General features: G+C 35.9%; 1 protein-coding gene across 3 annotated transcripts in view; it reads left to right on the plus strand.

Moving 5' to 3' along the window:
* The window catches only part of MXI1 (MAX interactor 1, dimerization protein), a 105,609-nt gene extending 85,271 nt beyond the window's left edge, over window positions 1-20,338 (plus strand). For all 3 annotated transcript variants that reach the window (XM_051981382.1, XM_051981381.1, XM_051981383.1), the window contains 3 exons: window positions 14,263-14,377; window positions 15,007-15,178; window positions 17,728-20,338. In XM_051981382.1, the coding sequence (XP_051837342.1) occupies window positions 14,263-14,377; window positions 15,007-15,178; window positions 17,728-17,891 (451 nt within the window). In that variant the 3' untranslated portion in view covers window positions 17,892-20,338. The remainder of the gene's footprint in view (window positions 1-14,262; window positions 14,378-15,006; window positions 15,179-17,727) is intronic.
* Window positions 20,339-20,833: the final 495 nt, after the last annotated feature.

Here is a 20,833-nt window from a genome sequence, read left to right on the forward strand (position 1 = left end):
GTTGTAAAATATGAAGTATTCTGTAACTATTTTAGTGAATTTGGAATATGAAGTGTTGATTCTGTTGAATATTACTAGATATTTTAAAAATAATTATGTATTGCTCATTCTTATCTGTTATGCTTGAAATAAAAGATATTGGTTAGTAATTTTTCATTGTAGCTAAGATTTCACTGAACTTTTATTTTTTCTGGAAAATAAATGTTTGTCAACCTAATAGAATAATGTTTTCAAGATAGGCCAGTGGATTACGTAGATAAATTCTTAAATGACAGTGTTAATGGGTATTGTTGAATAAGTCTATAAAAGTAAGGATTTAAGAAAAAAAAGAATGGATTAGAAATATCTGTCACAAGATGGGCTCTCACTTCAAAATAACATATAGCAGTAATTAATTTAACAATATTTTATTTAATAAAATGGTTTCATAAATGTTAACTTGGGGGATTGTATTACCTGGCAAATGGTTCACATTGAAATTATGTTCCATAATAATGGTGCTATGACAAAGTACTTCTTCCAGAGGAATGATGTTACAGATTTCCAGACCTTACAGCTACTACATAGATGATGTGATTTGAAAGTGGAAAAAGATGCAGCTCAAATTAAGGGATGGTTTGGGAATTTGGTAGACAAAACTTGCAAAATGTCCCCCTTCTCCCTTTTAGCCAGTCAGAAGTGTCTCACCATTTTTGGTCAAGTTATCTTCAGTTTTGTACAGAAAGATTGGATGTCCTCAAAGCCATTAGTTAGAAAAAAATCATCTTTTAATATTATGTTTTACACCAAATTGTCACTTAGCCCTTAACTTTCCTCTTTATAGGAGGAGATAAGGGGGAAACTACTGAAAGATGGAATTCAGTTTTTCATCGACCTCTTTCAATTCAGGCTACTCTTTTCCAGATAATAGACAACAGCCAGATGTTGATTCTAGTATTTTTTCAGATCTAACAAGGTTCAGTGTTACTGACATTCATTAGATCATGTATTCCTGTTTGAGATTTTTAGTAAAAGTAGGAGATTTCTACTAAAGTTTATTTGTAGCAACTTATTTCTGGCCTCTTGTAAAGGACTTCTAAAAATGATTATCATTCAGAAAACACATATTAAGAACCTGCACTATGCTAGGCATTATGGATAATGCAGAAGTTCAAAGCATGGTTTCTCTCCTTGCAGCCGTCCATTAGGGGTAGAAAAACCAAATGAACTATGGATATGTGAAATATCTTAGAGAACAGAACAAGGCAGTGTATAATTAAGTGCTAAATTGTATGTTGTATACTAAAATACAATAGAAATTCAGATGGTTAATATGGATTGGGACTAATCCAGAAAGACTTGGTTATGAGGTAACTGTTCATAGATGAGCATGTTTCTCTTTTTAGAACTAATCCAAGCTCTATTTTATCATTTTCCCATGATCACAGAATCATAGATTTTGAGAGTTGAAAGGGCCTTTGAGACCATCTAATTCATTTCATATCCAAAAGCTATCTCTACTATATAACATTTAATATGTACTTATCCACTTTCTGCTTGAAGATCTTCAATGAGGCAGCATGCACTTATTTTTGAAGCAGTTAATTCCACTTTTTAACAGTTCAAATTATTAAGAACTTTTTCCTTACATCAAACCTAATTAAGCTACCTATTGCTTCTAATTGTGCTGGGGGAGAGGAAGAGGGACCCAAAAACAGAATATGCCATAGTGGTGTTTAGACAAATAATAGGTAATCATTTAAAGCAAAAGGATTATTTGTACATGGACCATTCCTCTACTTTTTCTATCTTCCAGCCCTTACAATATTGTGTCGGAGTGAAAGTGACCTGCCAAACCCACTCAGGTACAGCTCTTTCCCATATAGAAAAAGCTCCTGCAGCTGGGAGCTGTCCACAGCTGAAGCTCATTAAGGAAAACAAGGAAGGTAGGCTTAGCAAGATACAGCTGGGTTCAAAAGGATCATGAGCCAGTATTCTGTATTCAGATATTTTGTATAGACTCAAGCTATCATACTAGCCTATGAATAATCCTTTGGTGCCATTGATAGAAACTCAATTTTAGGCAAATTGATCAAGGGTCTCATCTCCTGTAGCATCTCTTATTTTGGTGATTTGTAAATTCCTATGGCCTTCTGTCATAATTCATTTATTCTATCCTGATTCATAATTATCTTTTCTCAGAACAGCTTGCAGTTTACATAGCTGTAAAAATGCCAGTATTTACTAAATAAGGATTTTTTCTCAGAGAGTTTCTACTTTACAATTAAAATATTTGTAAACACTTATCACAATTTAGATAAAGTTGAGTAGCATAGCAGGACTGCTATTTTGGAAACGGAGAAGACATTTCCTAAAGAGCAGTTTGGTAATACTGAGCTCCTGGTACTCCCCTGAAAGCCAGTGGGAATTCTGTGCCCGAATAAAGGTGGAGAAATGGGCAGAATGGCTTGCTTTGTTGTGTAAATGTTGGGGCTTTTGGAAAGAAAATACTGAATTACCATTGGGCTTCATTTTTTTTCATGCTTTCAAAGCACCACTTTGTTCTGTGAGATGAAAGAGGCTGGTGGTCCTGAAAGATGTTTTAGGACTTTCAGCTCTTAATATATGAAAGGAAATTTAGCCAAGTTGGGCAAACTTCCCCCCTCTCCAGCTCTGCCACTTTCTTTAGAAAGAACATCAATCTCATTCTCCTTGTATTTGGGCTATATTGGGGCAAAGGTGGCCATCATCTTTCCAGGTTATTTTTTTTTTTTTTTTCTGATGAAAAGAGATAGAATTTTTACTCTTTCTTGCATTGATGAAGAATTGGGCACTCTCTGGAGTATGAAACTGCAGAATTTGCAGATCTACTATGGTGAACTGTTGGCAGAATCAGGAGATTAAATATCCAGTGAGTCTTTTCATTCTGGATTTTTTTTTGACCTTATACCTTGAGGCTACATTTCCAGGGATCTTAAAATGTAAATAATAAAATTGATATCTGACCTCATTTAAACTCTTTTCGTTATCCAAATGACAAGATTTTAAAATTGCATTTAGAAGAATGAAACAAAAGATATCAATTACAATGGAGATACCTGATCATAAATTTTAATCCAGCTTTTTATTACAAGATTGCCTTGATGGTGATAGTGATGATACTGCTAATCTGTTGAAGGCTTTTCATTTACCCGTGGGTTTAAAAAGATAAAGCTTTTTGTGGTGGTGGTGTTGTTTTTATTTTTATTTTTATTTTTTTGCAGTAAGACTCCTATCATCCTGCCTAAAAATGCAAGTCTGCCATTGTTTCACATCCCAATTCAGTGTTGAAAAAATGTCTGCCTTATCAGAGGAAAGCATACCTAGGATGCATGCCAGGTGTTTGTGCTAAGCTATCCCCAAATGTAGCTCTCAAATAAGAACTGTTTGATTGAGCATTGTTGCCAGGTCATTAAGAAAATATGATCTAAAAAACTCAAAGTAAATTTTGGGGTTATGTTATTTAGAAGACTTAACACTATTTTTTTCTGTCAGGATCAGCATTGTGGCAGATTTGAAATTCTTTTAATCTCATTTTCTCATAGTGCACAATGAACAAAAGTGGGTTTGATTGGTAGATAGCTCTTCATTACTTTTATAATGTTCAAATTTTATAGGTTCTAATACCATCATCTGGAAGAATACATGAAAATCATTTGAATACTGTCGTAGTTGTGCTTAAAATTAAGCTGTTTGTCTTCTGCCAATGGTAAACACAGTTGACATTCAATAATAATTTAGCATAACATTTCAGGTTACCTGTATTCATTGTAATTGTGAAAGTTCAGTTTCTGGAGGTGTGTATGTGTATGTATGTGCAGGCGCACACATGCGCATGTTTAACCCCAGACTAAGAAGCTCTATTAAACATTGTATTTTCCTCAAAAAGTTAATGAATCTTTTAAGCAATTAGTTAGACTATTCACATCTCACTAGAGGAGCTGACTTGGGAAGTTTATGCCATTTTGATTTGATCTTTTTAAATGAACCATTGGGTTACTAGACATTTCTTGAGTGTATCATTTTTATCAAAGCTCACCATTGTGTTAGAGATCATTAACCATGTTCTCTCCCTTTCCTTTACCCAAAAAATCCACCTGTGTATTAAAAAAACCAACAGTGAAGATTATTACAAAAGATTAAAATCGTGTTTAGTATGTTTTACACACACACACACACACACACACACACACACACACACTCACACACTTATAGAGGTGATATCTTACAGCAGTTTATCATGATGGTTTAAGCCTGACTTGCCAGCATGTAGGAAGTTTGTTTTGGTTTCAGAATGTACTTACCCCATGGTAGCTGGCAGGGTGCAATACTATTGACATCACTGTGTTTCAAACAGAAAATTAACAAGTAGCTACTGTTGTGATTACAGATTGCCTTCCCAGCCCCTGTGAGAGAATGCTTTCTCTTTTGGACTACAGTACTTCTAGGCCCCTTCATACCATTAAATCAGCAAAAGGCGGCTGCCAACATCAGGATGAACACCAACAAAAGGCCAAACAGTAGAAAAATGTTAATAAGGAGAAAATCTTTCATTGCTTTCCAAATTGATGGGAAAGATTTTTTTTTTTTAAATCCCAAAGTAACTTCTTTACTTTACAAAGTTTCATTAGCTAGGTTCTGAAGATACCTGATCTGTCTAAAGCTATTGTATGTATAGAAGCTCTTGCTCTCTTCCTAAATCTCTGAAGAATGGTCAAAGGAAAATAAGCTTTTTTCCTCCCATGATTTGTCCTTTTTTCCAGAATTTGAGAAATTGAGTGAATTTATAAGGGAATTTATACTGTGAAGCTCAACCTAGTTCAGAATAGCTGTCAAGTGAGCAATTTCTATTAAATCACTTTGGAGATTAGAAGACAATCTGGGTTCCTTGTGGGAGTTCCAATGAAGAACAGATGCCTCTGGAATACAATTTTATTTATTTATTTATTTGTTTATTCATAAGGCTGTTGAATGTCAACTCTTCTTTAATGATGAATGCAAGATAGTACTAAAGAATAATGTTAGTCTTTTTATTAGCTAATAGCCATTGAACCTTGTATAAATTTCAAGTGAAATATTATAAAACCAAATTGTCCTTATAGCTTGTAATGACTTCAGTTAACTCAGTGCAGATGATTCCCAGATCTGTAGATCCAGCCCTAGTCTCTTCTGAGCTGCAGAACCACATCACCAACTGCCTTTTAGACATCTCTACTTAGATATCATATATACTTCAAACTTGTCTAAAACAGAAATCTTCCCCCAAATGCTCTGAAATGCCCCCTTTCCTGCACTTTCTTATCATAGTTGATAGTGCTGCTGTCACCCAAGTCAAGGTACAAAACCTCAATGTCCCCTAAATTCCTTGTTTTCATACCACATTTTTAGTGTTGATGAATCTTGTCTTTTCTGCCTTCACAAAATGTCTAACATATGTCCCTTTCTCTCTACTCTCACAGCCAATGTAGTTCAGGCCTTCCTGTCACCTGGACTATTGCAGTAATCTTCTGTTATCTGGATCTCAAATCTTACCCCACTCCAGTCTGTCTACCATTTAGTTATCACAGTTGTTTTCTTAAAACAGATTCTCAGTAAGTTCTGATAGCTCTATATTTATCCATAAGACCAAATGAAGTATTCCCTTGGGTATTTAAAGCCCTTCATAACTTCCTATCTTTATCATATTATGCTTTACAAGTATGTTTATTCTTATTCTTCTTCCAATTCTGTGATCTCACTGGTCTACTTGCAGCTTCTCATAAGTAACAGTCCATCTTTCATCTTTTTGTCTTTGCCCACTGTCCCCAGTACCTACAATGTTCTTCTTCCTCATTTCTGCCTCTTAGTTTGCTTGGGTTCCTTCAAATCTCAGTTTCATTTTTATTTTCTGCATCTTCCATCCCAAGTCTCTTTGTGTCTTCCTATTGAGATTATCTTCCCTATATTGTGACTGTATTTCTTGTATATACATAGTTGTTACTAGCATTTTGTCAGTTGTCTCCTTAAGGGCAGAGATTGTATTTTTGGTTTTCTTTATACCCCCAGAGCAGTTTCTGCCATAGAGTAAGCACTTAATAAATACTTGTTTGTCAATTGATTAGTAACAGTTTCCTGAAATAATTGTGAGTTTATATAAGTATAACTGGCTCATAAACTTATCTGATTTAATCAAACACTTTTCTTTCCTTCAAGGATATGGGAACAGGTTAAACTTTTATCAAATTGCCACTTTTATAAGATCTCTATTAATGAGAAACAAAAAGTTGAAAATGATGATAAAAATCAAGAGTTTTTTTAAAGTTATCTTTGAGTTTTACTTGTACAGATTATGCCTGTTCAACCTTACCTAGGAATAATTAGGTAATTTAGTCTGTTTGGTTTTAGTAGTTTAATTCTTAGATTTTTTTCATTAGACTTTTACCTGCCTCCTTGAAAGTTAGATAGCAGCACTCTTTAAAGATTCAAGGAACCTTGTTACTCTCTTTAAGAAAGGAAGTTGAGAAATGAATTGAGAACTCAAGTCATTTGACCTCCCTTCTTATCTTGGGTCTGGATTTGCATAAATAACAAGATATTAGAAACCTGGCATTTCATAAGCAAAACATGAACTCTTCATGTTCTGGGAAGCTTTTGTGACTGCTTACATTTGAGTGACAGCTGGACTGTTATATTAGTCAATTTATTGAAGGGATATTGAAAAAACCATGGACTCATATTAATATTTCTGTATACCATTTCAGCTGCATGTTCCATTTACAAAATGTCTTACTCTCTGTTGTCACTGGACTCTAACCTGATCATATGTTATGTGAAATTTGTGTATAGTGACTGTCTGTGAACAGGTCTAGAAGACTGAGAAAGGGTGATGGAGACTATTCTCTATAATTTCCTCATTACTCCCCTCACCACTACAATCTTCTCCTAGAAGGAGCTATGCCTGGGATGGAAGTAAAATGCCACGTGTAGTAAATGCAAGTTTCATAGCAGTAGAACTTCATTTTCCTTACCTTAATTGGATGGTTGTGGTCTCATGGAGTATTTCTGTTATCTTCAGCTTCTCTGTCATTCACTAATTATTTTTAATCAGCATTGAAGGTAATTGCTAGATTATGATTTCTTAAAGACAGGGAGACTGGCTGAATTTTATATGTCCTTGAATCCCCTGTAGTATCTAATATAATGGCACAGAAGGAAGGCTCAATAAATGTTTGATGATGACAAATTGATTCTTATTGTCTCTTTGACCCATCAATCCTTATGTCTGAGAAATAAAGGCCAATTGAATATTTAGCCTGTTGTGACTTCTGGGTGTTCTGAGGGAAAAAAAAGTCATAAATGTTGACATCAAAACTGAAAAGTTATTGAGAACAAAAAATATATGGGATCCTATACATAAAATGGGAATATATCATTCTGTCTTAGATGTTCTAGACACACATATGCATACCAATATGTTCTGCACATTATATATACGTGGATATATAGATTATATATCCATATATGTTTTACATCTAGCTACGTGTGAATATACTTTCAAGTACAAATATAAAAAGAGATTATATTTTTGTGTCTGGTGCATCAGATATGATTATTAAATTATTTTATTTAAAATGAATTAACCATCCAGCTAATCTATGCTAAACTTTATTGAGCTTTATTATTGAGCTCTAACTGTAGGTTTAAAAAAAGTGGTAAGTGAAACCAAAAATTGTTAAGGGATTCTGGTTGTTTTGCATGGAAATCTGTTTATTTCTAAACATTGGAATTTTAGGAAGGATGTGAGTTTTGTGAAAACCTTTTAGAAGTGACTAGTGCTTATATGCCATTCCCACAGTTTCATTTCTAATTGATTTGCTTGGTCTGCTTATAATGCTGAAGCATGTCTTATCACAGTAAAATCATATATCTACATACACACATACACAAACATAAATATATTCAGACATATACATGTATTCTATATACTTTGTGTGTATATGTTATGTGTATGTATATATATGTGCATATGTGTATATCCATACTTTGCAACTTTATCCCAGCTCCAACAGATGATCCTGTTTGATTATTTTACCAAATTAAAGAGTTACAAGGGAAAAAAAAACTCTTTTTGAGATGGGAACAGAAAAAGGTGTAGAAAAGTCTACTAAGTTTGCCACTAAGTCCATGACAACCCCAGTCTCATTGAGCACTCCTCGATAAAGGCCAGTCCTCATTGCCAACAATTAGTGAATTTGTATCTTCTGTGCATTCAATCATAGTTTATCCACAGGTAACGAATATATAGAAGATTGATATCTTGTGGTTAACTTTTTTCTGTTAATCAGTCTCTTGCTGCTCATTTATGTGATGGGCAGGGATAATAGTAATTCACATCCTTGTTAACTTCTTTAACATTTCATTTCTATAACATGCCATTTTTCCAAAAAAGGATGAGGATATTTTTCCAAAAGAGAATGAGGAATGTATTCCATATAATTTTGAGATAGCACAATATTTATAGGATAAGTGCAACAGCAGTGAAATTTCAGAATTGAATATATAAGATAAGGGCTGCACACTGATGTCATTTTTACATGTTCTTGGAGTTAAAGAAAATTAGCTCCAAGTCACAGCAGCTTTAAAGAACATAGCTCAAGGGCTTGTGGTTCATTACGTAACACTCCGCAGCGAGGAAAATACAGACTCTGTCCCCAACACTTGACTTGTTTTCAATTTCTGATTTAGTTACTTGGCAAATTCTTGGTATCCTGTAGCGGAGGAATGAAAGAAGAGACTTCCAATAAAAGAGTGTGCTTCCAAGGGCACCAGCCAATGAGAGGCTGTCAGGGCTGGACTGGGTTTAGATTTCTTATTGTTGTTGGGCAGGGGGATTAGAGTTCGGAAAGACAAGAGACGTGAAAAACATCATATGATGTTTATGGAGATTTGCTCAAAGGGAGTTCCTCTTTTGGTTGCTGATGCCAGTATCTTAAAAGACTGTTGATTTCCCCTCCCTTTCCCTCTCCCTCACAGCTCCATGTTAATCATTTCAGCTTGGCCCGCAGAGTTTACAGGGTCTGAAATCCAAAGCTAGCCTTGGTTTCTTAGGGGAAAGTGATCCCAATCTGCTGGAGCAGAAGCCAAACAGACCATAATTGTTCCTTGTCCCAAAAGGGGATTTACCCCTTTTGAAGGTGTGGGTAATTTTGACAGGACTCTCCTCTGTAGCAGGCTAAGTGGCTGGGAATCACTTCTTCCCCTGGGTAAAAGCAAACACAAACCCATCTTTAGTCTCATTTTAGAACAGACCCCAGAGTGTCTTTGAAAATAAAAGCGCTTGGGTATTTCTTCATTCTCCAACCCCCTCCCTCTTAGTTAGGAGCTTCCAGTTTTCCCACAGGGTACCCCCTGCTGTTTCTTCCATTCTTGACTTTAGTTTATTGTCCCAGAAGCAAAATTAGAAGGATTTCAGCTTTAGAGTTTCTGTTGAAATAAGGGTGGAAATGGGGATGGGAGTGCGAGAGACTGTACCATAATGGGGGGAGGTAGGGAGAAAGAGGGACAGAGAAAGGAAATGGGAGAGAGGTCTAAGTGAAAAGTTAAGGGACTATTAAAGAACCAAAAAGTTGCCTCATTTAAGCTCCATCTTTCTTTATAAATGAAACCTCAGTGTCTAATCTTGATCATTTTTCCTGCTGTTTAGCTCAAAGATGATCAGAATATTCATAGAAGTATCATTTCACCTAAGCAGAAGCATGCCCTCACTTTAAAAGAAAATGACAAGACTCATGAATTTCTGCCCCCTAAATTTCTTCTGCCCATCTTGGATGTTCCACTTCCTTGTTGTACATCTACAAGGACCCCCAACCCGCAGATCTCCTGCCCTCATATGCAGATGCCTTTCCTGGGTCATCAATCATTTGAGCATGAAGACAAGAAAAAAGATGACCAGATGGCATTGAAAAAATATGCCTTTCTTGTCCAGTTAGAAGCAATAAGATTGTATAAAAGAATGGACAGCAGCACCACCTCAAGGGAAGAAGTGCTTTATTAAATAATTCGAGTTTTTCAGATCTACCAGGAAGAGGTCTTCTAAATTGAGAGAACAGGTTTTTCTGATTTGGTTCTTCCCAGCATATATGCACATGACATCCATTACCTTGGAAAAGCCTTTTTTTTTTAACCAAAGTGTGGCATGCATATAAATAAGCACTTTTGGAGACCTGCAGGCAGGATTCAGATGGTGACTTTGGAAAATGTGGCTTCCCCCAATTGGCTGCTTTCTTGCATCTGCTACTAAGCCTTATGGTTGCTCAGCTTTCCAAATGCCTGACCCAATTAGGAGCACAGAAGAGAGCAAAAATTACATTGGCACGGAGTATGACACTCCTCCAGACAAAGATAGAGAAACATCATCTTCAGCAGGGTATAGTGCAGGGAATACTGTATTTAGAGCCAAATGACCTGGGTTAGAAATCTGGCTACTTCACAGTAACAGCAACATTGTGTGATGATGAACTTATGATGATAGACTTAGCTCTTCTCAGCAATACAATGATCCAAGACATTTCCAAAAGACCCACAATGAAAAATGTTATCCACATCCAGAAAAAGAATTGTAGAGTCTGAATGTAGATTATAGCATATTATTTTTGCTTTTTGAGAGTTTTTTTTGGTGGCTTTTCCCTTTTTTTTTGTTTCTTCTTAAACTACATGACTAATGTGAAAATATATTTACATAATTGCACATGTATAACCTGTATCAGATTGCTTGCTGTTTGAGCAAGGGGTGATGGGAAAGAGAAAATTTTGAAACTCAAAATCTTATTTAAAAGTTGAATATTGGAAATTATCTTTTCATGTAATTGGAAAAAATAAAATAATATTTACTAAAAAAAATCAACTAATTAATTTTTTTTTTAAAAATATGGCTACTTATCTCTGTGACCATGGACAAATCAGTTCCTTAGATCTAAATGAGGGATTTAGATATGAAGACCAGGTCTCTAAGCAGAGGCATGATGGTCACTATTAATGAAAATGTAAAGGGCCCTATTGGCTGGGAACAGATTGTATTAGTTGGCCTTTGAGGGAAGCTCTTTCCAAGTCTTAGATTCTGTATTACTGACTAGATTATCTCTAAGGTTTGACAACAGGGTTTGTACTTTTATGATGTTTATATGTTCTTAAGGCACAATGCACCTCATGCAGCCAATTTACACTCTGTAGAAGAAACCAGGTAATTGTTCTGACAGCTCTTTTTGCCACTTTGAAGATCCAAACATTGTATTTACTGTTTTCCAGATTATTTTCAGCATCCAAATCAATAACATTGGATGATTTTGATCATTGAAATGATATATGATAGAAACTAAGATAACTTTTCATTTTAGGCTAATTCATACACGTATTGAAGTAAATGCCTTTGGCATTTTATTCCACCCAAACCAAATTCAAAATTCTTAGTTTGGCATTCAAAGCCCTTGCTAAACTGGCCACTTTTTACTTCTCCCATCTTCTCATATTTTATTCATCCCCAAGTACTCAGTAACTAGTGACACTGGTCTTTTTGTTAATTTTGTTATTCCTCTCAGAAAGCACTCCATTTCCCCTCTCAGTATTTTCACCAGTTGTCCCCCATGCCTAGAATTCTTTCTCCTCATTTCTCTTCTCTTGGTTTCTCTGGCTTTTTTTAAATCTTAGATAAAATCCTATCTTATAAAAGAAGTTTTTCTAATAATTAATTCTAGTGCCTTTACTCTGTCAGTTATTTTGTTTGTCTATATCTTGTTTGTAGATAGTTATTTGGATGTTATCTCCTCCATTAGAGTGTGAACACTTTGAAAACAAGAATTATTTTTTGTCTTTGCTGTCCCCAGCACATGACACAATGATTGGCATATAATTAATCTTAATAAATGTTTATTGTCCTGACTTTTGGCTGTATTACTAGGTAGATACACATGACAATGAAAAGCAGCATCATTAATCAATCAATATGCATTTTTAAGTGCCTACTACATACCAGACATACATGAAAGTATATTATGAATACTGGATTAGATTTATAAAACACCTGTTAGATTAATAAATGAATAATAACAAATTACCGATATAACTTGGTTTTCTACTAGTGTAAATATTATGTTAATATAATATTGTACTGACCAAACCAAACAATTCTCAATTGAACTTTTTTTCTTTACTTGAAACTATAGCTAAATTAAAAATCATTTTTAATTCTTTAGTGAAACCAGAAGTAAAAAATATTTCCCATGGGTACTATAGGTAGATCATTTGGAACAACTTCAGTCTCCTCTTGAACAAGTTTTTCTTATGTTAATATTAGTGATTAATTAAGCTGGCAGCCTGATGTTTTGGCTTTTTGTAAAGATGATGGTTCATTCTTGGTGGTCTCTTTGGGAGCTTCAATAACTACGCTAATTATTGACAAGAGAGATGTGGACCTCTGTCTTCTCCTTTCATTCAGGTCATAAGTTCCTTGTTTGTTATAATTTTAATGATGACTTAAAATTTTTTTCCATTGTAGTTATTTTTCTTCTAGTAAGAATAAAGGTCTGTTGTGATCTTGTGACCTGCCTTACCTGGGAGATTCTATTTAGGAAATGAATGGAAGGCTTCATGAAATTAGAGAGTATGGGGCAGCAGGTAAAAGATTCTAATTTTAAGCCTCTTTTAGGCAAATTTGTTGATGAGTTGGGAGTTTATACATACATACATGCATATATGTGTTTGTGTATATATATATACATATTTGTAAATTGGGTAAAATACAAGGCACTCTTTTATTAAAACTGAGTTTGCCAGATTTTTTCTTGGAGTTGAATTTTCAGTTTAGCTTGTAATGAAAGTACCGACAGACCCTTCAAGGTAGTTGGACTATACAAGAATATTGACAGTTTATCAGCCAAATCCCTAACCTCCCTATTCTGAATCATCCTTGCTTGTTGTGATAGAATTGCCTCTGTATGATACTTTTTAAGCCTGCTAACAATGGGAATTTTACTTAACACTATTTCTGCCCATTGAGATGAAGAGAGGCCCTCTGTGAGGGGAAGATCTTTCTGTACTGTTCATGGTAGATACTGCATATTCACTTACAAGAGCACTGGCAGGACTGAGGATGTGTGATATGAAAAACATATTCTTTGACTTTCTCTTAATATATGATGCTAACTGATAGATTACTTTGCATTGGACTGTTGCTATTGTTGGATGAGATCATATCTTTGGAGACTGACCTGATCATACCTTTTTAGTCCCAGAAAAGACAGGAGTTTGTCTGTTAAGGTTTATAGGAGGATCTGCCTCAGAATTTCTATTAGAGGATGTTTGTGAAACTTAGTGACTTTTTAAAAATAATTTTGTCAATCAGTATTTTTCTTTGCAATTATAAAGGAAGGGGAAGAAAGAAAAGTGGAATTACTTAGGTAGTTTCAGGAATTGGACTTAAAGGAGATTCCATGGCCATATTTTCTATCTTTTCCCATTCCTCCTTGCCAGATACAGGTTTTCAGTATTTCATTATAGTTTTGCCTCCACTAGAAAAAGACTGAGATTTTAGAGATAGTTTGCCACATTTAGTTTTGGATAGACATTGAAGGCTAGTGCACAAAAGAGATAGTAGGGTATCGTCACTGCATTGTAGTGGCCTTGCAGTCAGAAGAACCTGAGTTCAAATTCTGCCATAGACATCAATTGTGACACTTTGGGCGAGTCATTTATCTGTGCCTCAGATTTCTTATCTGCAAAATAAGGAGTAGATGATGATTTCTTCTAAGGTTCCTTCTAGCTCTATATCTGTGATACTGTGAAACTGAGAAAAAATTTTATACCTCTACAGGATACCTTAGCTAGTTGAATCCCCTTCTTCCCTACACACATACCTTTATTAGCCTTGGGCTTTAGATAGCCAAAAACATATTTAATTGTCCCAATGTGCTTTCCATACTCTAGATATTATCATATTGAAATAGATTATTTTATGTGAGGACAAATAAATGATCCATCTATGCCAGGCTTATCAAAATACGGATAATAGCCTAGCATAGCTGGAGTTTGTAACATAAGAGAGTTGGGAAAGGCAAAGTCCCAAAGGGCAACATGGGTACAAAAGGGAAAAGGCACAGACTGCTTATCTTTTGACAGAGCATCAGTTTCGTGATGTATTAAATGTAAGGTGGCAGCAGTGCTTGTTTTTCTTAGAGACTTATCACCTTAACTGACTTTCCTCCATCTCCTCAGACGAGCTCATCTGCGCCTTTGTTTGGAGCGTTTAAAAGTGCTGATCCCACTTGGACCAGATTGCACCAGGCACACAACCCTTGGGCTGCTCAACAAAGCCAAAGCACACATCAAGGTAAGAAAGATGGCCAAAGGCAGCTCTCCCTGTGTGTACCTGGTACTTTAACTCTAAGGTATGGTATCCACAACCCAGACAGAAGTTAATCTGACCTTAGGTAACATTATATACTCAAATTAGTATGTCAGCAGCTCATTCTGCCTACTTATTGGCCATAATAAGTGAGCCTTAAAGGAAACTACCAACGAGCTAAGCAATATAGAATAGCACAGCCCCCTATTATAAGTTGTTTAGACAATGTGGCCTTTTGGAGTGCTGCAGTGAGAAAATACTAAATATTTTGCTGTTCCTTAGGAAGGAAAGAAATAAGGCCCTCTAGTGGAAAAAGCTCAGATTTGATGCTGTTCCTCAGTATTTTTCCATTGATGTCCAGCAAGAGGAGTCTCTTATTCAAGGAGATTACTTACTTACTTTCCCACTTTGAACAAACATTGCATTCATTGCACACTCAAAATTAGTGAAATATTAAGACATAGTTTTATGGCGAAAAAGGAGGAAATTTTCCAGTTTTTCTTTATTCTTCCTTAGAAGAATTCCTTTTAGATGTTAGATCGGAGACCAGAAAATACCATTATTTGTTGATGTTCTGTACACAAACATAAATAAACAATGTGTTATCATTTTAGAAACTTGAAGAAGCTGAGAGAAAGAGCCAGCACCAGCTTGAAAACCTGGAACGAGAACAGAGATTTTTAAAGCGACGACTGGAACAGCTGCAGGGTCCTCAGGAGATGGAGCGAATACGAATGGACAGCATTGGCTCTACCATTTCTTCAGATCGTTCTGATTCAGAGCGAGGTAGGCGACTTGTGCACCCCTTCCTCTTCTCCCACGACATTGCCTTCTTTACTCTCGTTTAATCTGGGAGAGTTCAGAACTATTTCTCAAGCAAAGATGTAAAACTCAGTGATTTCCTTAAAAACAATATCTAAGGATGCTTTTCTGGAGTTGGGGATGAGGGATAGGAGAAACACAAGCAGTTGGCTATATCCTCTTGATCAACCAGTCACCTGAATCTCCTCTCTTCCCAGGCTTCTTGAAAAAAATGTTGCTTACTTCTTAGGAGCACTATGAAGTCTTAGGGATTCTGGGGTTTATTTGGCTGAGAGTTTCAAAGCAATATCTCACTGACACCGAGACAGCACCAAGGAAGAAAAATATTTTAGATATAATGGCAGTAGGGTTGGGGGAGGGACCCAAAATACCATCTTCTGGAGAAATCATTAGAATGAGTGAAAAGGTCCGATACTTGAGTAGTTTATCTGTAAACAAGATTTATCTGACTGAAAGTAAAGGGTTAGGCCAGATGATTTTTTAAGACCTCTTTCAGTTCTATATGTGATTCTGGAATTCCTTAAGGGGATAGAATCTTCATATCCAAGAGGCAAACCATGTTCTTCATCCTTCATCATCAGATATTTTGATGAGTGCCTATTGTATGTATAGCACTCTTATTGCTTATTCAGCAATCTTCTTTCCTCCTAAAAGGAACTTTTATTGACTTCATAGGAAAAGGGGAAAGGGAAAATCATTTATTAAGTATTTATTCTATGTCAAGCATTAGGCTAAGTAAGCACCTTACAAAATTAATCTCATTTGGGCCTCCCAACAGCCTGTTGAGTTAGGTCCTGGTTAACTGCTCTTTGAATTTAATTTTTTTCTTTTCCCAATGAAGAGATGAATTAATTCCTAACTTAATAATTAATATCTACTTAAATTTCAAAATAACTTCCTGAACAGTCACCTTAGATTCAGCCATTTTTCTAAAGCATAAATTCACAATGCACAGGCCATTCTTCAGACACTCACAGCTAATAAGTTGTGAGCTCCTTGAGGGAAAGGACTCCTAATGGTTTCTTCCTTTGTCTTTGTCTTCCCAGTAGCCAGTACAATGACATGCACATGGTGCAATGACTCGGTGGGTGCTTAACAAATGATACAAAGTAAGCAGCATCAGAATACTATGGATTTGGCAAAGAGTTATGTTGTATAGCTTGTTTAGACAGCTGGGTGCATTTGAAAAGTAAGCCTCCAAAACTTTTGAAGCAACAAATCCTTGTGAAACTCATTTCAAACTGACCTCTTGGACTAAGCAGACAGAATTTCATTTTTCCTTAGTGGTTGTGACTCTTGTAATCTATGGAATTGGTGCCAAATATAAGACTTGAAGGCTTGGATTTATTGGAGAAGAAATGTAAAATCTTAAATATATTTTGATCTGGTATATGCTTTTTAAAAAAAAATTAAAGTAGCTTTTATTTCCAAACATTTTTTTTCTGTGTATGCTTATTTAAGCATAGTCACCAGTTTAGCTTTTAGATTGCAGGTATGATTGGGTTTTCTTGTTATGAGTATTTGTTTGGAGAGAGGTTTCCATCTCACCACATGAAATGCTATTAAATTGAAGATTACTATACAGTGATCTCTAAATCCTTACTCACTTAATTTCAATAGTTGATATAATTTTTAGTAATCACATCTCAAAGTACTTTATGTATATTATCTCATTTGATCCTCAAAGTATCTCTCAGATCAAAAGGGCATGAATGATTCTACCCATTTAATACAACCACTAACTCAGGCTCACAGAAGTTAATGAAGTTATCTCTCACTACAGAGTCAATAGGCAGATCAGCTGTAATTTGAAACCAAGTCTTTTCAAAATCTAGTGTATTTTTAAAAACTATGTCATATTTTAGACATCTATCCCTCAAAATTTATTATATGAATGATGTAATCCATATTAATTATATGATATATTTAGCTCATTCCTTGTTGAATTGAATTGAATATGGGTTCTTGCCTAGATGCAGACATCATTATGTTAAATCTTGGTAGTTAGTGGCACCCCTTAGGACTGCTGCCACCAGAATTCTGATTGAATATATTTTCCCATTAGCCTATGTTTACTTAAGTTTATGCTTTTTTTTCCCCTCAAGGGAAGACTGATTAATAAACAACACTAAGAATTAGTTTCTAGTGTGATGCAAACCAGATGTTGGTTCACCAATTGGGGTTGGGATTTTTTAATATTAAGCACTAATTCCCAAATAGGCTGAGTACTTTTGGTGGGAGGTCCAGACGTGCTGGCGTCAAAGGATTTAGTAACTTGCTCTCTAAATTGAGACCACCACTATATCCCAGACATTCCCCTTTGCAAAAATCTCCCCATGTCCCCCCCACCCACCCACTCCTGCTTTCCAGAGAGATCACTGATAATAAGCTTATTATGTAACAATTGTTTAGTGCCCAAAAAAGCAATTCCTTTTCCTCTCAGCCCCATTCCTCCTTAAAGTTACATACACCAACAAATACTAATAAGTCTTCTTTTCTTTCCCCTTTGCCAGAGGAGATTGAAGTGGATGTTGAAAGCACAGAGTTCTCCCATGGAGAAGTGGACAATATCAGCACCACCAGCATCAGTGACATTGACGATCACAGCAGCCTGCAGAGTATTGGGAGCGATGAAGGTTATTCCAGTGCCAGTGTCAAACTCTCATTTACCTCCTAGAATTCAGCATGACAAAACAGTGCAGGGCAAATTGTTCATTGGGCCAAGCCAACCCAGTTTCTTAAATTGGGTTCATCATGCAGTCTCCTCTTTCAAAAATTATACTTGAACAAAAGGGTCCAAAACAGGCCTATAGATAAAGTAGACCTCCCCCAGGAGAATCAACATATTAGTTGTTATTCCTATTGCAAAAATCTTAATTTCTAATGGCAGCAGAAAATTCACGTGCATTGTCTTTGAATTGATTTGGTTGATTTGAAAGAGGACATTGGAGATTCAACCCTCTCTCTTCTTTTCCAGTTTGCTCATACTGCATTGAATGGACACATTTAAGGACTGGGCTTTGAGCCCTTCTTGAGCTTTATGATCCTACAAAAAAAAAAAAAATCAAACCAACCCTTAGTAATGAAACAGTAAAACAATCAGGCATTAATTTTGTGTAACTGAGAGCTATTGTAGCTCAGCCCGGGACAGCTTATCATGAAGCCTGTGGATGATCAATTCTTTTTTTAAAGCTCATTTCATGCCCTGCAAAAGGAGAGACTCCCGTGAAGCCTATTGAAAGGGATCATCATGCAGCTCAGCTTTCTGTTGGACTCCATGCTAAAGCAAGTTCTCCTCTTCCTGCATTGTTAGCACTAGGGCACCGAAGGGGCCAACTCACTTGCCCACCCCAGGTGACTGAAGGGAGCCCATTTGGGTCTGGATTGGGGATAGGAAGGCTCGAGCTCCATATGCCTCCATGTCTGCATGGGCCTGAAGAGTTGTGCCCACAGCATAAGCGGGCCCAGGTCTGAGCCACGGCAGCGTTTTTATTTCCAATTTTGATAAATGTTTGTATGTGTTTAAAAAAAAAAAAAAAACCAAACTGACATCTTTTTAAAGCTTGTCCATAAGAAACATAGATGTCTTTTATAGTGGAAAAACACATGGGAAAAAAAAATCATCTATTTTGATGCAGCATTTGATAATGATCAAACACCTCACACCTCACTCTTTATAGTGCACAAAATGAATGAGGTCGGGGCTAGGTAGAAAAAAGGTCAGAGCTAATGTTTTTAGTTTCTTTTTAGAATCATTCCCCTTGACCAGCTTTTAACCATCGGTACCTACACTATCATAGTTAACATAGTTAAGTTCAGCACTTGTCTTGTGTAAAACTTCGCCTCCACTTCCCTGCGGGCAGTCTCTCCCCATCCCTGTCCTCACAGTCCCATTGTGCAGGTGCTATTGCTCATATCAAATATTATTAGCAATGTTATTTTCTTCAAGGAGAAATTTTTAGCCTGCACTTTGATGTCTCGTGTTTCCCTTGTCTTGCAGACTACAGAAGTTACCCAGTTATCCTCTTCTCTTCCCTACTACTTCTCTGCCCCTCCCTCCATGTCCCCTTGAAGCCTTTGTGGCAACCTCAACCCTGACATTGTTTGAACTTTGTATACCTTAAGTAATTTAACTACCCCTAATTACTAAAAGAATTACTTTATGATTTTCATAACTTATTGCTGATTTTAATGGGTTGTTAATTTCAGTCCTGTAGATTTATTTTATGTTTTAGGTAGGGCTGGGCAAGATAAAAAAAAAAAAAAGAAATAAAGACAACCTTATTTAGCAGTGCAGTTGAGTTGTGTGTTAATATTAGATTATCCTGTATAAGTAGCACTTTAACAACATTCGCCACTCCTGTATATGAGATGTATTGTGTTCTGCCATTTTGGTCATGCACAAGACCTTAGGATATACTTGTTCTTGTACTCTTCCGTGCCTCCAAAAATATCTTACCTTGATTATGTGATATATCTGAGTGGAAAAAAATCTTGCAAAATTCTTAAAAGTAGATTTTTTTTTGGTTTTAATATTAAAAAAAAACACTGCATGTTTTGAAAACTAGAGTTCCATTATAATATGCTACTTCAGGCACTAGGGACTTCAAGGAAAACGTGACAAAACAAATATGTTGCTGTGGCCCAGATGAAGCATTTCTAGTTTTATTATTAATCTCATTCATGCATGGGCCAAATTACCACTCTATATTTTCTTATTTCTGTCTTTTCTGAGAGGCACAATTTGATGGCTATGTTCACTATCATAGAAATCCAATTGGAGCCATTGCCTAAACTTCCATAGCTATTTCTATGACCCTGAGATGAAACACTTAGCCCGGGTTTGATGTTTGTGACATTATTCAGGTGAGTTTGAGATGCCACCATCTTGTTGCATCTTCTTCAGTTGCAGTCACAAAATGGTGAGCCTAGAAGATTTTGTTGGGAATATATACTATGGATTTCAACTGCCCCTAGACAACTCCCCTTCCCGGGTTATTTCCCTTTTTTGGGGGGGGAAATCGTATGATGAGAAAAAAGTATTAATTTTTTAAAAAGACAAATCAACTTTGAAGATTCAAAAGTAAAATTAATTGTAAGAAATAAAATTGTTAATGAAGACTATTTGAGTGCTTTTTGTACCATGTTTTCTCTGTGAAGATAAATCTCAGGAAAGCACTCCTTTCTTTGATAGACATTGACAGATTGCTCCCTTCTCTTTTCACTTACCTCCTAAATGTGCATGTACTGATATTATATAGAGAAGTTGGGAATTAATGGCAGTTTGAATTATCATTCTTGTTTCCAGACTTGGGATTTAAAAGAGGTACCTAGACCAACTGACTGATAATAGACTACCACACAACCAGACATGAAATGGTTTAATGTATCTGATAACCTTAACTGCTGCAGGTCATGCATAAACCCATCTGTCATGTTCATTATCTGTTTTCCAGCTTGCTTCCTAGGGAGTCCTTTTGTGATGACCTTATCTATAGCCTTTCAAATCTACCAGTTGGTACTCAAGTCACTAGTTATCTGACTTGAGGCATCCCAAATCCCTTATCCCTGTAGTACAGGTAATGTCCCATTATGATAACATTGAAAGGAGGGTGTTTG

This window comes from Antechinus flavipes, chromosome 2 (genome assembly GCF_016432865.1).
Source record: "Antechinus flavipes isolate AdamAnt ecotype Samford, QLD, Australia chromosome 2, AdamAnt_v2, whole genome shotgun sequence".
Taxonomy (NCBI): domain Eukaryota; kingdom Metazoa; phylum Chordata; class Mammalia; order Dasyuromorphia; family Dasyuridae; genus Antechinus; species Antechinus flavipes.